Consider the following 15415-nt stretch of genomic DNA (forward strand, 5'->3'; position numbering starts at 1 on the left):
ATTTGCAAGTAAAGACCCACAACACACTTGCTGTTACAGTTTTTGTTTTGCATGTGCCCATTATTGTTTAGAATTTTAAATCCAGATACCATAGCAATATGCACAGTTATGACTTAAATATGTAAGAAAGCATTGCTCATCCCCGCTGCCTGAAAAATCTCAAGTCCACCCCCGCCAAATACCTTATTACTAATATCACAGAATGAACCTAGTAATAGGATAAAATAGATGGCTAATATTCAGTGGATCAAAATATAGATAGATGTTTGGTCACTTTCTGCTTATTGAGCATGAGACACTTAGCAAATAAAACACGCAAAGTTATGCAAATCTGCATTTCATTGTGACAAAGTGTTAGCAATAGCAGGTAGAATGCTAAAGCATACAAAGGCATACAACATCCCACAAAGACAATCTTGACACCTTACATAGGAGTCCTTTCTCTTTTTTCAATCTACAGCTTTCACAAAATACAAAGACATGGAATTCAAAAGTTATCTGCCTTAATATTATGAACTTTTCTGCACACTGAAGGCTGCTTCCTATATTATTTTCCCATAATTAGAGAAACATCTAACTTCCCCAAAAAAGCCTGCATGGCAGATTGTTGCTAAACTATTGGGACATTATGAGGTCTTACATCATTTCCGCTGCTTCTTTTTGTGCACTGGGGGAAAATGAGAAAAAATCTAGAGTTCCACCCTTGTGCTATTGCCACTATCTTTCCATAACACAGAATGGTTCTCCTTGTAGTCCTTATTTTGAAAAGTATGAGAGTTCTAGTGTTTTAACAAGTTGTTCTAGTTAGACCTAATCTGCCTACTTTCACTTTCCCTACAACTGGACTAAATTGGTTCAGCTGAGGGCCACAAGTTAGATCTCTTGTGCTTCAAATGTTCATGCGTCCACCATCTTGGATTGGGGTGGATGACATCATTACAAACTACACCACTGAGGTTCCTGTGTGTCACTCATTACAACTGTACCTCATTAGGTTCAAATTGGTTAGATAGTCCACAAGTTAGTGCACTTGCGCCTCAAAAGTTTATGTGTCTGCCATTTTGAATCGGGGCAAATGACATCACCACAAGCATATGCCATTTTGGCATCCCTATGTGTCCCTACAGCTGAAGCAAATTTGGTTCAAATCGGTTAGGTGGTTCACAAGTTATCCCTCTTGTACCTCAAAATTTACATGTCTGCCATCTTGAATCAGAGTGGATTAAATAATCACAAATTACACCATTGTGGCATCCCTATTTGTCCCTACAGCTGAAGCAAATTTGGTTCAAATTGGTTAGGCAGTTCACAAGTTAGCCCAATTGTGCCTCAAAAATTTACATCTGCCATCTTGAACTGTGGTGGATGACATCATCACAAACTACCGCTGAGGTGTCCCTACCGCTGTAGCACATTTGATTCAGTTCAGTTAGGTGGTTCACAAGTTAGCTCACTTGCACCTCCAAAGTTTATCAGGGTGGATGACATTATCACAAACTATACTGTTGAAGTGTCCCCGTGTGTCACTCACTACAAATGTACCTAATTTGGTTCAAATCAGTTAGATAGTCCACAAGTTAGCCCACTTGTGCCTTAAACATTCACGCATCTGTCATCTTGGTTTGGGATAGATGACATCACAAACTATGCCACTGAGGTGACCCTACAGCTGTAGTGAATTTGGTTCAAATCGGTTAGGTAGTTCACAAGTTAGCCCACTTGTCCCTCAAAAGTTTACGTGTCTGCTGTCTTGAATCAGGGTGGATGACATCATCACAAACTATGTCATTGAGGTGTCCCTATGTGTGCCTACAACTGTACCCAATTTGGTTCATATTGGTCCAGGTGTTGCGAAGTTGATGGGGGACACACACATGGACACGGACACACAGAATGCCGGGTGATCTCATAAGCCTACTGGAAAGCAAGCTAAAAATGTTAAAACTTTGCTATCTGGTTTCCTAAATGCCAAAAAATCCTCAGGATTATCACCTTTCTCAATAGTGTGTGTTCAATTTCTGTTTTGTTTCCATCAAAATAATGTTTACAACTTCAAATAAAAGAAGATTTATTGTTTTATTAAGCAAACATGTCAAAATAGCCATTTCAGGCCATGATCCAAGGAATTCCCTCAGGGAAGAATGCAAGCTTGCCTTGCCGGCCAAGACTGAAGCCTATTTAATCTGGCATTAGCAGAAACCAACAGACAAAGAGAAGGATGGAGGCACCACCAAGCAAGCAAAAACAAGAGGGAATTCTCAGATGCCTCACTGTTGTCTTTAACAAGCCCAACACATCTACTGACTCAACAGTGGTAGAGTTATGATAAGGTTAGTGGTTTTAGAGTCCTTATATAATGCTTTATCAAGTTGTGAAACTGCCCTTGATAAAAGATTTTATTTGGAACACACTGGGCCTATTAAAGATAACAATGAGGCATCTGAGGGTCTCCTTACTAATTAGGAGACCACCTGAGGGTCTCCCTCCTAACAATAAAGTGTATTTATTATTTCTTGTTTGCACAGTCAAACTGGTGTTATTGACTGGTTTGTTTTATCCAGACAGCAAGTCCTTCACAAGGACCTGGGATGCCAGAATGTTGTTGCTATGCTATTTACACACAGTCTACCAGATGTTATTGACTGGATTTGGTACTTTAATTATCGGGCTCTTTCCAAGGGTATAGGATAACTAAAGAAAAATTAAAGATAGCATCGTAGTATTCATGCTATTCCGAGTTGTGTGGCCTTCTGCAGCTGATGTGTTGTAATTTTATCGATGCCCAAGATGTCAAGATGGTGTTCAAGTTCTTTTGGTATTGTACCAACCAACAACTATTGGCACCACTACTGTTTTCTTTTTCCAGAGCAACTCAGTTTCAATCTGATGGTCCTTGTATTTAGTTGTTTTCTCCAGTTATTTTTTGCCAACTCATCTATCCCCTGGGATTGCAGTATCAATTATCAGAACCAGATTCTTCTCGATGACTGTCAGATCCGGAGTATTATGCGCTAAATGCCTATCAGTTTGTATTCGAAAATCCCGAAGGATTTTTGCCTCCTCATTTTCTGTGACCTTCTCAATTGGATGATTCGACTAATTCTTGCTTGCTGGCAATTTGTAATTTTCACAAAGGTTCCAGTGGATCATCGCAGCAACTGTATTGTGTCTTTTCTTATAATCAGTCTGCGTGATTTTCTTACAAAAACATACAAGGTGCTCAACCCTCTCATCCACTTCTTTTCACAATCGACACTTACTGTCTTTCTGGGTCTTATCAATTTTTGCTTTTATAATATTTGTTCATAGTGATTGTTCCTGGGCTGCAAAAATGAGACCTTCTGTTTCTTTCTTCAGTGTCCCCTTCTTTAACCACTGCAATGTTGTGCTATTGTTGACTTTTGATTGTATGTCATTAAAGAACTGATGGTGCAATGGTTTGTTGTGCCATTTTTCTCGTCAATTCCTCATCTGCTGTTTCTTGTATTCATCCTTTGATTCCTTTATTTTCAACAGTCCTGTCTTACTCACTTCCGGTAACATTTCTTCTTGCTTTCATTGATGTATTCGGCCAATGCCAAATTTTTTATATTACTACTACTACTACTACTACTACTACTACTACACTTCCAACAGCATGGCAAAAGCTTGAGTACATGCAGTGGGATTTTATTCTCAGGCTGCATTTCAGATACATTTTTTCAGTTGCCTTCAGCTTTGGAAGCAGTTGGCATTGACACCAAGAAAAACATTCTACCTTTTGCGGCAGAAATTGGCTGTTTGAAGGGGGGGGGAAACGTGAGAGGACGAACACTTCTCTTATGGAGTTTGGCACTGTCCTTTGGATTGGTGGCTGACATGTTGTGCAGCACTATGAAGTCAGTTTGACAAGTCAACAGCTGGGGAATGACTTAGTCTTACACAAGTACGTTTGAGGCGGGGTGTGTTTTCCAAGCAGTAGTGTCAGTAGTGCCAGGGCTGCTGCAGACACGCAAGACCACTTCAAGGTACAGAACAGGCAGTTGCACATGCAGTTCTGCTGCAGTTTCTCCCATTCACAACACTGGGGAAACTGTGGGAACATGCACAACTGCCTGGTCTTTATAGCATCAGGGCTGGCTTATGGGTCCACAGTAGTCCCGTTACGGTGCACAATGGCTTGGTGCCACAGTGCACCATGTCAGTCCGGGTCTATATTTCATTATATTCCGAGCACTGATAGAATCAGATTATTCATATGTAAGAAGTGTTGGCATTTTAACTAACTACTAGAAACCGTACAAATGAATGAATGAATGAATGAATGAAGACTCTTTATGTTACATATCTTGTTTATTATGGATGTACTAGCTAAATCCCCATGAGCAGGATGGTCTATCTTGATCTCTAATAAAAATCTCCTCTTAGCCCTTCAAACTCTTTACTCTTGCAGTCTTTTCCTTCACATTTGTCTTACCTGCCCGCCATGCTTCTTTTGATACCACTGGATGGTTCGCTCCAAAGGCACAATGCTTTGCAGGCAGAAGAGACATGATCCTTCTTTGTGCCATTGGCTTGGATATTGTGATGCCACCCAGGGGCTGGGCATGCTTGGGTCAGGATGCTGACTTCTTAAGAAGATTTTTCTTAAAATGAATGGCATGAATATTGCCTTGGCAATATAGTTTTGTGTTTATAGTTTTTTGAATTTATTATTTACACCAGAAAACAAAGCTCCTAATCTGTAGAATCCAGTCAGCTGAACTTGTTAAATCTGTAATTTTCCTAAAAGATTATTTCTCCAAGTTCTCTTGAACTTTAGAGTTATAGGTTATGGAAAGCAAATTCTGCTATTCAAATACCTTCATTTGAATAATGCTACCTGCCGGTAGTGTTTGTGTCCTTTGAATAATAACAAGCAAGCTTGTTTTGACAAGGTATACAAAATAAGCCTATAAAAGAATAGACTTCTTGCTCACTAATTTCCAGAAAATATATTACGGAAGGACAAACTCAAATTTCAGAACCAAACACTACGATAATATAAAGGAGATTAAAATGAATTTTATATTTAGATTTAAAAATCTATATATGTCAGTGGAGAAGATGGATCAGAGATGCCAACATACAAAAGGTGCATCCTACACAACAAGTAAGACTGTGGATTAATACCTGAATTTGGGAAGACAGTGCCCAAATTCACGGCATCAAAACTGCACCTGGTTCTGCACAAACCACACTTTGCACGTGTGAGAACCACAACGGGAGGGATTCTATGTGGATTCCTCCACATGTAGGTATGCAAGGATCATATTCTAAATGTAACAGACACATTTGTTTTGCTAAACATTCAAAACCTCAGTTGTGCTAAAGTTGTGCTAGTGACTTTGTAATTCTTCTGTAAATCAGTGTGACAAGTTTCAGGGTTGATACTTTTAAGTGTGTATTTTAGATGACTTGATCTTTTTAATACTGTGAATCACTCTGAACTGGAAGGGTGGAATATAACAATTATGAGTAACCTTGGCACATGGGTAGGGCTGGTAGTTATGGGTGAAACCATTTCTTCAGCAGTGAAGGCACCTGAGCTCTCTTGTTGTAAGTGTCATTTGGATTGTATTGACTGACCTGTTGGAGTCTGGAGGATGGGCGGTCCTGCAGCATACTGGGCCATGGGGCCCCCTTTTTTGCCTCTTCAAAACTGAAATTTGCACCATTCCCAAGTAAAAGATGAACTAGACTGTTAAATTTATTCTGGATGGGAAGAATCATTACAGTAATACTTTTATCTTTTTTACTATATTGTATGTTTTAATTGGCCGGTAATATGAATTATTGCAATTAAAAACATTTTTTAAAAGCAATAGTAAGGTCAACGTTTATCTGGAAGACCTGGTTACAGCTGCTGCATCATGTGCTTTCCAACCATACCCTGGGACAAGCGCTTCACATGAGCCCAAAACACCTCGTTGAATCCTGACCACTGGACTTTCCCTAAAACAAAAGAACGATACTTTTAGCTGTATGTTCTTACCCTCCTTCAAAGATTTTAATTCTCATTGGCTCAGCTTGTTTGGAAACAATATCTTTATCGCCATGGCTGTCTCCTTTAATTCTTTCTTTGAGAACATTTCCCACTACTCTCTTTTCAAACTTGCTGCCATATACAAAGAATGGCTCCTGTTTCATCTGTCAAATGAAAAGCAGAATAATTAAGTGTAAACGTTTGAGACACTGAATAAATGCAATACATAGAAACAGAGCAACTGTGTTTTCCCAGATTAATGCAAGTACTGTAGGACAAACTCAGACCTTGTATCATGGTTAGACTCAGGAAGCCAATTACTTTGGCCCTTTGACATTATCAAGGAGTACATGGGATAGGCAACAGGCAACAAAGAAGGCTTTTGAAAAACGCCTTGATCTGGGGATGCTATAAACACAACACCACATACCTCCATGTAGCACACAAAAAGAAAGGATTAAAAAAAACCTTACTAGGCAATCAAAATCAAGCAACTGCTAGCACTAGCATTTGTCTGTTCAAAGCCATTTGGCCCATTAGAGTTTTAATTAAAACATACTGGCTCACATACCTTGTAATACTCCATGAGCCCAATACCACTGCAGGCATGCTAGTTGTGCAAATGCAAAGATGCTGTTACACAAGAGTAAACCCATTACTTCCATTTACAAAAATGTAACAGCATTTCTGCAGTTGTGCAACTAGCATGCCTACAGTGGAAGTAGGCTCACCTACTATTGCATGGTATGTGAGCCACTAGTTCCTCTGCCCACAAGAGGACTGTGAAAACCACAGCCAATTACACATTAGATGCTAGTGCCCCAATCGTCTTCATCTTACACAATTCCCCAAACATGTACTGAATGCAGCAGGGAATAGAACTGCACCTTCCGACCTTGCCCCCGATACAAATGCACCTGCTGGCTATGCACTTGGGGGTGACATATTCAGCTCTCATGAAAAGTGCCTTACTTGGAGGGCAGCAACTCTTCCTTGTGACAGTTGAATGTGCAATCACCAGGCACGTGGCCAGCAGGCACATTGGTGTCAGGAACTGGGGCCCAAAGGCGCCTACTCTCTCCCCATTCAGTAAACACAAGGAGGATAATGTGAGAAGCGGCCTATTATCCAATTTATTTGTGCCAATGTACTATTGTCACCTTCAGTGTTAAAAAAATGAAGTTGGGGTCTTGGAATTTGACATATTTTTCCAGTCCTGGTCTACTTATAGTTTAAAAGTTATAGTTTACAAATCGCATGACTGGTGAACATTAATTTAACTTCCACATGCTATTAATTTTGGGTAAGTCTGAAGTCGTGTCCGGTTTTAATTTATTCATATTTTGGACAAGAAGTAGCAACAATCTCAATATGGTAAAAATGAAGGCACAGGCATGTGAAACTAGGATCTCAAAAGTTGTAGCCTAGCCATACCTGTTTTACAAGACATTATTAATATCTGGACTCACGAGTGGTAATATAAAGAACTAGAAGTGGCAAGGCCAAAACACTTTCATAGGTTCATTGCATTCATTCAAGAAATCAGTTCATGTAACACTTGACAGGAACTATATGCAACCTACCATTAATTAAAAATAGATCTACAATAATACTTGCAACACATTCTGAAACATAAGACCTCTCCGCCCCCCTTATTTTTGTGCTCTATAATGAGCGAATACTGATGTGACATCATGGAAGTAGCTTTGAAATTGTTTCTGTGGATGAATATAAATGAAAAGTGTTACTCTGGTATCGAAAACCCACCAGAACTTTTTCAGGGACAGTCTATAAGAAAGATGCCAGGTTTCTTCCAGCTCCTGCTCAGATCTTTTCTAAGAAATTTCCATGGAATTCCCACTTCAAAATAATGTATTCAACATACACTGCTCTATAGGAACTGTTAAAAAGAAGTCTCTAATGCATTTCACTTTTATGTATATTATAATATTTAAACAAAAAGGCAGTGATCTTTAAAGGATCTATTGATTACCTGAGTAAACTGTTTCCATGCACTTGATGATGTCAGTTTCCCAGTTCCAGGTCTATTCATGGGAGCCAGTGTGTAGATTTCTGTGCTGTTTTTCTGCTTGGACCGTAGAAGTGCAAGGGTAATCTTTGTACTCAATCCTGATGGATTTGGGTTGCATGAACTAATGCACCATGAAGCATAAACAGAGGATTTCAGGGTTGCTTGCTGAATAAAATTCGGCTTTGTATAGTTTAAGAAACACCAGCTCACAGTTGTGGTGGTACGCAAGCTAGGAAACTGTAGAATGTGCTGGAAGTCAGCAAGATCCGTCAGGAGAATAGTTGAGGTCACTGCTTTCCCACTTGGTTGGGATGCCATTTGTACTAACATACCAAGTGGCAATTTCTGTTGCTTGGGCTGGTCTTCTAACTGACATTCCCCTGGGGGCAGCAAAGACCTTTGTGGGCTCAGACTCATATCTGATGCAGTTTCATCTACATCCAATTCTTCTGGCGACTCTCGGTCTTCAGAAGTGCCACTGGACTTCTGTCCTGGTGAAGCAGAATCAAAACTGGGAAGCTTTTCCCTGCTCAATGAGGAAGGCTCAGTGGGAGGCATATTGGTAGCTGGCAAATCTTGAGATGATGAAGAGGACAATGGAGACGAGGACAAGGTGGACGGCACACTTTCTTTTGGCTCAGTAGTACAGCTCTGCCTAACCAGCTGAGGCTTCTGTGGTCTGGAAAAACTTTTCTTTATGTCTGAATTGGTGAGTTCTACAGCACTTAGCTCCTCAACTATCTGTCCATACATTTTTTCATCCTTGACTCTCTTTTGCTGTTTGGTCTCCATAAAGAGTTCCAAGCTACTTGCTGGTGAAAGCATTCGCTTGTTCCCACCTAGTGTAGATGCCGTATCTGAACTGGAAGTCAAGCATAACGGGATGGAAGAGTCTAGGTTAAGTGACAGGGTCTGAGGTGCTTTCCACAAGGGATATTTTTCCAATCCTCCATGTTGATCTAACATCTGTGCTATGTTAAATCCTATTCCATGCATGGTTGCACTTGTTGCCAATGTTCTTTGAGAAAGAGTCTCATTTACTTTGCAAATGACAATAGCAGGGCTGCTACTCTGAGCAAGAATCTGGGAAATGCTTGTGTACATGACACTACCATAGGATGGCACGTGGGTCTGGATCCTGACAGGAACAACTGTACCTGGTAATGACTGAACAGGTCCAACATTCTGGGTTTCAAAATCCACCTGTAGCTGCTGCTCAGAAGAGGTATCTGTTGATTGGATGCTACAATCTGGCTGGTATGTTGCAAGTGCATTTTTAGAATACTGCCCAGATGTTCCTGAGTAACGCTGATAGGCTTGCTCTTTAGTATGTACATAATCAGCAGTTTTCTTTTGGATATGCTCTTGAGCATATTCCAGATGGTAACCCGGGTGACTCTCTGTTGGGAAAGGTTGCTTGGTGTACGATTTGTGAAGCTGCTGTACAAAATGATGTGGAAAGTGAGTCTGTGAAAGTTCGGATGGCCACAGGGGCTGGGCTGGCAAATGAACCATGCAGACAGATGGGTCTGGAAACTGCAACAACGAGTTGTGGATGGGGAGAAAGGGAACTTTTTCTTGCAGTGCAAATAGATGCTGCTGTTCTGCTGAATATTTGCTTGGAATATAAGGTGCTTGAGGGATTGAGGTATGAGCAAGTGGGGACAAGCTAGTGCTGCGTGGTGCACAAGAACCAGCAGACTGTTTCCCAGAGTCATCTGAATGAACAGAAGAGGGGGAATGAGGCCAAGCAACTTGGGAAGACCGAAGACTGATATGTCCGTGTTCCATTTGCTCTTGCTTTATATTTTGTTCCATGCTCGAGTCAACCTGGGAAATCTCTGGGGAACCACTGAAAGAAGCCTGGCGAACCAAAAAGCACTTCTTCCTTTCTCTTGCTGGGGATAGAGTGGTTGGAGGAGCCCCTGCTACAGATGCATGAGACAGATTCCCATAATCAAAGGATTTACTCCGTATCTCTGGGATTTCAGCAGGGTGAGGACATGGCATCTGTTCTGAGGAGCAACGTCTCATTTCTTTCTGTTGGTGATGCCCAGGGACGGAGAGTGAGTAAGAACCAGCTGGAACGGTTAAAAACTCTGATTGTTTCCCAAAATCCTCTGGCTTGGTTGACATGATGAACTTAATGCTATCCTCCCTTTCAAAGGACATTGAAAAACTCGAACTATGGGACAAATTACTCTCTTGACTGGGGCTGCGGGATAAGCTTGTCCCTGTGGACTCAAAGCTAGATTCTCCAGAAGAATGCTCCAAGTCAGCAAGGCGCAAACGCTTCTTCTTGGGTGGTAGCTTTTCAGCTGGGAGTTGGGAAAGAGTTTCACTTCTCTGTGGCCACTGGAACTCTTCTGCAGGCCTCTCTTGCTCTTTTGCCGGAACTTCTTTCTCCCGCTCAGGTTTATCTGGCTCTTCTGTAACACGGATCTCAGGTACCTGTATGTTATGCTGGCGAACCAGTCTGGGCTGCATATGATATGGCTGAGTATGCTGGGCTGAAGAAGATTGTTTGCTGTCAGCATTTTCTGTCTGCTGAACCCTATCTGGGCTCATTGGGGAATCTGCAATCTCACTTTCACAAGTTTCAGACGATGAGTAAATTTTTTCTTGATGGGAGGCAATAAGCTCTGTAGATTCAGACCTTTCAAATGAATTTGGTCGGCTTAATGAATTTGTATGCTGGATGACAGAGATTACATTTCCTTTTCTACTCAGACTCTCCACAGCCTTTTCTTGATCAGTAGTTAAGGAACTTTCTTCTAAAGTAGTGGCTGGGCTTCCTGACTGCAGGTTGGGTCTGTAGATTTCAAAGCGCTCTGGATGAGAATGAGCAGAACTGTCTTGGCTTTGAAAGGTGTATCCACTTCTTGGTCCTTCCTGGATTTGTGATTTGGGGTCAAAATCACCAGTCATGGGACTGCCAGTAGTACCGCTGCACAATGATGGGGTGTCTTCTTCATCTCCAACACTCTTCTGTATTCTGCGCTTTCTGTTTTCAAATGTAATGCCATATGTAGATGGCACCGCCTGCAACTGTGTGGGTGATTCAGTATAAAATTCTCCTCCATGCTTTGATCCAGTCAAAGATGGTGTCTCTCTATAGCTGCATTTCAGAGGCCCGTAATCTTCATACTTTCTATAGTATTTTCCAGAGCAATCCCCCTCATAAAAAGATCTTTCTCCTGCTGGAAATTTCTTGTCTCTCATGCCTGGCCCTTTTTCTCCTACAGCTGATCTGCTGGAAGCAACCATGATGTTCTTCCCCATTCTCCCATGGTACTCTGAATCTGAGTGTCCTTCCTGCAATGAAGGCAGCTCAAAGGCTGCTTGCCTTATTAACATTCGCTGATGGGGTATCCCTATTGTCCCAGGATAAAACACATCATCTGAACCAGTCATCCTCTCATCAAATGAATGGCTTCCTCTTAAAGCTGTTGGGACATTCAAGTTGGTTGCAGATGAAGTTGGCATAGAGTTGCTTCGAGTAAGTGGATTTGTATCTGCTGGAGGTTCAAGAAGGAGAGATGGATCGCCTGGGTGACTTCCGGGATAAAGGCTCAATTCATTTTTAATAGATGACATGACAATCTGAGAATGTTTGGACTCTGTACTACTGTCATTAAAGACTTGGCTACTTTTGACAGTGCTCATTTTATTAGGATCAAGTAGTGCTTCTTTGTTTGGGGACATTCGCTCTTCAAACATTTTGATGTCTAATCTAGGGTTTGCAAGAGTTTGTGGCTCCACCTTGCCCTTTCTACCCACTGAGTTATGATCCTGATTGGCTGTCGCTAATGGCTGTGCAGTCCTTTGATTAATTCTATAGAATTTACCAAAGATTATTTCTTCGTAAGACTTTGCATTAGTATTGGGGGGACTTATTTGTTGTTCTGCGCTTTCTGAGCGTGAAAAATAGCCAGAATCAGTGCTTCCTTTGCTATGTGGGCTCAAGAGATTTAATGACTGCTCAGAATCCTGCCCTTTCTTCTCAGACAGTCTTAGTGCAAGTCGCTGCTTAACTGTGTGAGAATCATCAGTCTTAGTACTTAATGATGGGTTCTGCAGATTGTCAGACCCAATATACTGAGAACTTTCACATGCTAACTGCACCCCACTTTTAGGAATAATCAAAATGGGGACTTTCATTGGGCTTCCCAAGGATTCTTCTATGGATGCATGAAAGCCACTTCTGCTAGCAATGTCCAATGGAATCTGCGGAACTGGGCTCAGTTTGTCAGATCCTTCAACAAGTAATGAAGTCTCTTCATCAGTATCTGTACTCTGCTCTCCATCTGAATGAATCTCTGCTTCCACATCAATAAAGCTAGCATCTAGATCCAATTTAGATACAGCAGACTCCGTGAAAGGTACTAATCCTGCTTTAATTGCATGGGCATGCGATTTCCTGTGCTTGTACAAATTGCTCTTTGTCTTAAATGAGAAACCACAAGGGACACAAGGGTATGGACGTTCCCCAGTGTGGGACCTAATATGCTTCTTAAGTACACTGGGTTTGGCACAAGCCCTGCTACAGTAAGGACAAATGTATTTGCCAGGCTTTTTGGGTTTATGTTCTTTCTTGTGGCCATCTTCCGACTGCTGCTCTATACATTTTTGAGAAAACTGGCTATAAGCAGGGTTCAAACTGGACATTTTCTTTCTGGAGTAATTTCCGCTATGGCCATGCAAGTGAAATGGAAATAAATCCTCAGAGGCAACTGGCTGCAGGTGGCCAGTAAAAGGCCATTTACGGCCTTCCAGGCTCTGATGCGGCTTTAGGTTGTGCAAGAATCCTTGTGGCAACGAATGCTGAGGGAAAGAAAGTGAATGCTGACAGGAGTATGGACTTGGAAGGTGCTGTGAGTACTGTTTCTCTGTGGCTTGCTGGGTAGCATCACTGGATGACACCACTTTCCCAGAACTAAAAAGCTGTGCCGACACAGGGCTTCCCATGTGTTCGGGGTCTATTTGTGTCTGCCCTTCCAGGCTGCCCATCGTGCTCATCTTAACACTGGCTGCATGCTCCTGCCTCCATCTACTTGGTACTTTAGCTGTTTCTCCAGACCTTGAGGTAGTGGTTTGCCCTACAGCTGTATCCCCAGAGTCCATTTTGTTACACAAGGTCTTAAGTGCTAGTTCACTCAAAAGCTGTGCAGGCACATGAAGTGTATCCAGTGCTGTGCTTTTTAAAGTTCGGCTTCTCCCATTTCTCCAGAGCTGTTCCAAGTTCACAGACTTCTCTTTCTCTGTGGAACATTCCACATAGTAGTCTTATAGGCATTAGCTCTTTTTGTAGCACTATCCAAAAAAGTAATTGTCACACAGTTCTCTTCATGGCAGGAATTCTCACTGAACAGTTTATTATACATCCACCAAGACTTGATGTGGTATTTGTACATTATCCATGGTTATTAAGTGTTCAGGTGAAGAGTGATCCAGAAGGATATATTTGATGATCAACTAAAGCAGGGTTCCAGACATTCCTGCCCAAAAGATGCAGCTGCCTGCAAGGGAGAACAAAAACAAAAGAAGACCCAAAGAGATCAACACAAAATGTACTCGTGTGAATGAGGCTGGAATGAGACATTACAAGAGCCAGTGGGCTGCCCCAGAAAGCAGCAGCCTCTTGTCTTTTTTCCTCCTTGCTTTCCCTATCATCATAATATAAAATGTGTAACATGGCACTGTTGTGCTGTGACTGTCCTCACCACTTCTGCATTACAGATTGCAGCTTACACAAACACAGCACTTGCATCGCAATGATGTTACCACACCACAGATTTTTTTAAAAAATAGCATTACCAGGAGGAAGAGAGGAAGACGAGGCACAGGACTACTGCTCTGGCAGCAGCAATACAGCACTTGCAATGTATCTTTCTAGCCGAATACTGTCAAATATATCTATGAGCATACATTCAATTCATATAGATAAAATCTTCTTCCCGGGTCTTAAAAAATGAAAGGGCTTAGATGAAAGGGTGAATTGTGAATCTGTGCACAGAAACACTGGCAAACATAACTAATATTGTGCACATGCTTCAAAAACATGCATGAAGCACTAGCTCCCCTCCCCCTTCTGAAGTGTGGGTGCTCTCGCAAGAGCACAACAATTTTTGCCTCTGAGGGCTGAGTGATCCTCAGGGACATGTCAGTAACAGTTATGCTCTTGCACAAGAGCGGCTACACTTCAGTAACGGGGGTTAGTACTGCATATATGCCTTTGTCAGAAGTATGTGCACACTGTTAGTCAGGACACTGGCCAATTCTTTAAAAAAAAAATCAGAATAGAATAATTATGGCTGGTAAACTGGTCAGGGCTGCATTTTATTTATTTATTTTATTTATCAAATTTGTATACCACCCCAAACTTCTGTCTTTGGGCGGTTTACAATAAACCACATGCATGCAGGAAGAAGCAATAACCATGCTATGGAAGGCTGACTACCGCAGCACTGGTACTTACGTAAGGACAATTTTGCTGATTTCTCCTTTCCCCAAAAATGCCTCGCACCACCCAAAAATATTTCCCTGGGGACAATGTTGCTCTCAGAGACATATTTTTGGGTGCAGCAGACACTTCTGGGGAGGGGAGATCAGCAAAAATCACCTCTCCCCTCTGTGTATGTGTGTGATCACCGTAGCTGCAGTAGTAGATGCCTTCCACTACACCTAGCACACATGCAGTCCTAATTAGATTGTCAGCCAGTCAGTATATGTGATTTATACAGAGCTTGCAGTGAACAACACTGTTTGCATTGTTTAAATGATTTCTATAATTTATTCTACTTGGGATAAATCGAGGGAACCATGGCTTTCTTCATAATGGAACTTTGATTTAAGAATTGTTGTATTAAACTATTTTCCTTGGTTATGACTCTTCCCAAATCAGCTTTCTACACTTTTCAGAACTGATCATACGTGCCATTCCTATTCCTTGTTCTTCCTTCTTGAAGTTAAATATAACTAGTTCCTTCCCTAGGCTAAATATAGCTAGTTCTTTCCATCTTTTCTTAGTTTGTCAGCATCCATCTTAACACACTGCTAGATTATTCCATCAATTTGAGGTGTTAAGAATGGCAGAACAATGACTCCCCATACATTGGATAGATTGTTAACGCAATGCCTTTTTAGGAAATACTCTACATTCCTAGCTCTTATGCAGCTGCATTCCTAAAAACAGGTAAATTGTGTGTGTTTTTGAGATCAATGAGCTAATTATAAGCAAAAACCCAATCCTATAAGGTTGCTGCTGCCATAACGGTAGCTGTGGCTAGTGGCACAGTTACAGTCATTGAAGTGTCTGATGTTCCGCCAGTGGAATTTATTGATCCATCACATTAATCTTTGTACAGTACCTGGTTTGT

General features: G+C 41.5%; 1 protein-coding gene across 6 annotated transcripts in view; it reads right to left on the reverse strand.

Annotated features, from left to right (window-relative positions):
- HIVEP2 (HIVEP zinc finger 2) overlaps positions 1-15415 on the reverse strand; it is a 224204-nt gene that overhangs the window by 13779 nt on the left and 195010 nt on the right. For all 6 annotated transcript variants that reach the window (XM_053290196.1, XM_053290177.1, XM_053290145.1 and 3 more), the window contains 2 exons: positions 7998-13555; positions 6014-6168 (listed from right to left, as the gene is read on the reverse strand). In XM_053290196.1, coding sequence (XP_053146171.1) covers positions 6014-6168; positions 7998-13160 — 5318 coding nt within the window. In that variant the 5' untranslated portion in view covers positions 13161-13555. The remainder of the gene's footprint in view (positions 1-6013; positions 6169-7997; positions 13556-15415) is intronic.

This window comes from Hemicordylus capensis, chromosome 1, assembly GCF_027244095.1.
Source record: "Hemicordylus capensis ecotype Gifberg chromosome 1, rHemCap1.1.pri, whole genome shotgun sequence".
Lineage (NCBI taxonomy): Eukaryota > Metazoa > Chordata > Lepidosauria > Squamata > Cordylidae > Hemicordylus > Hemicordylus capensis.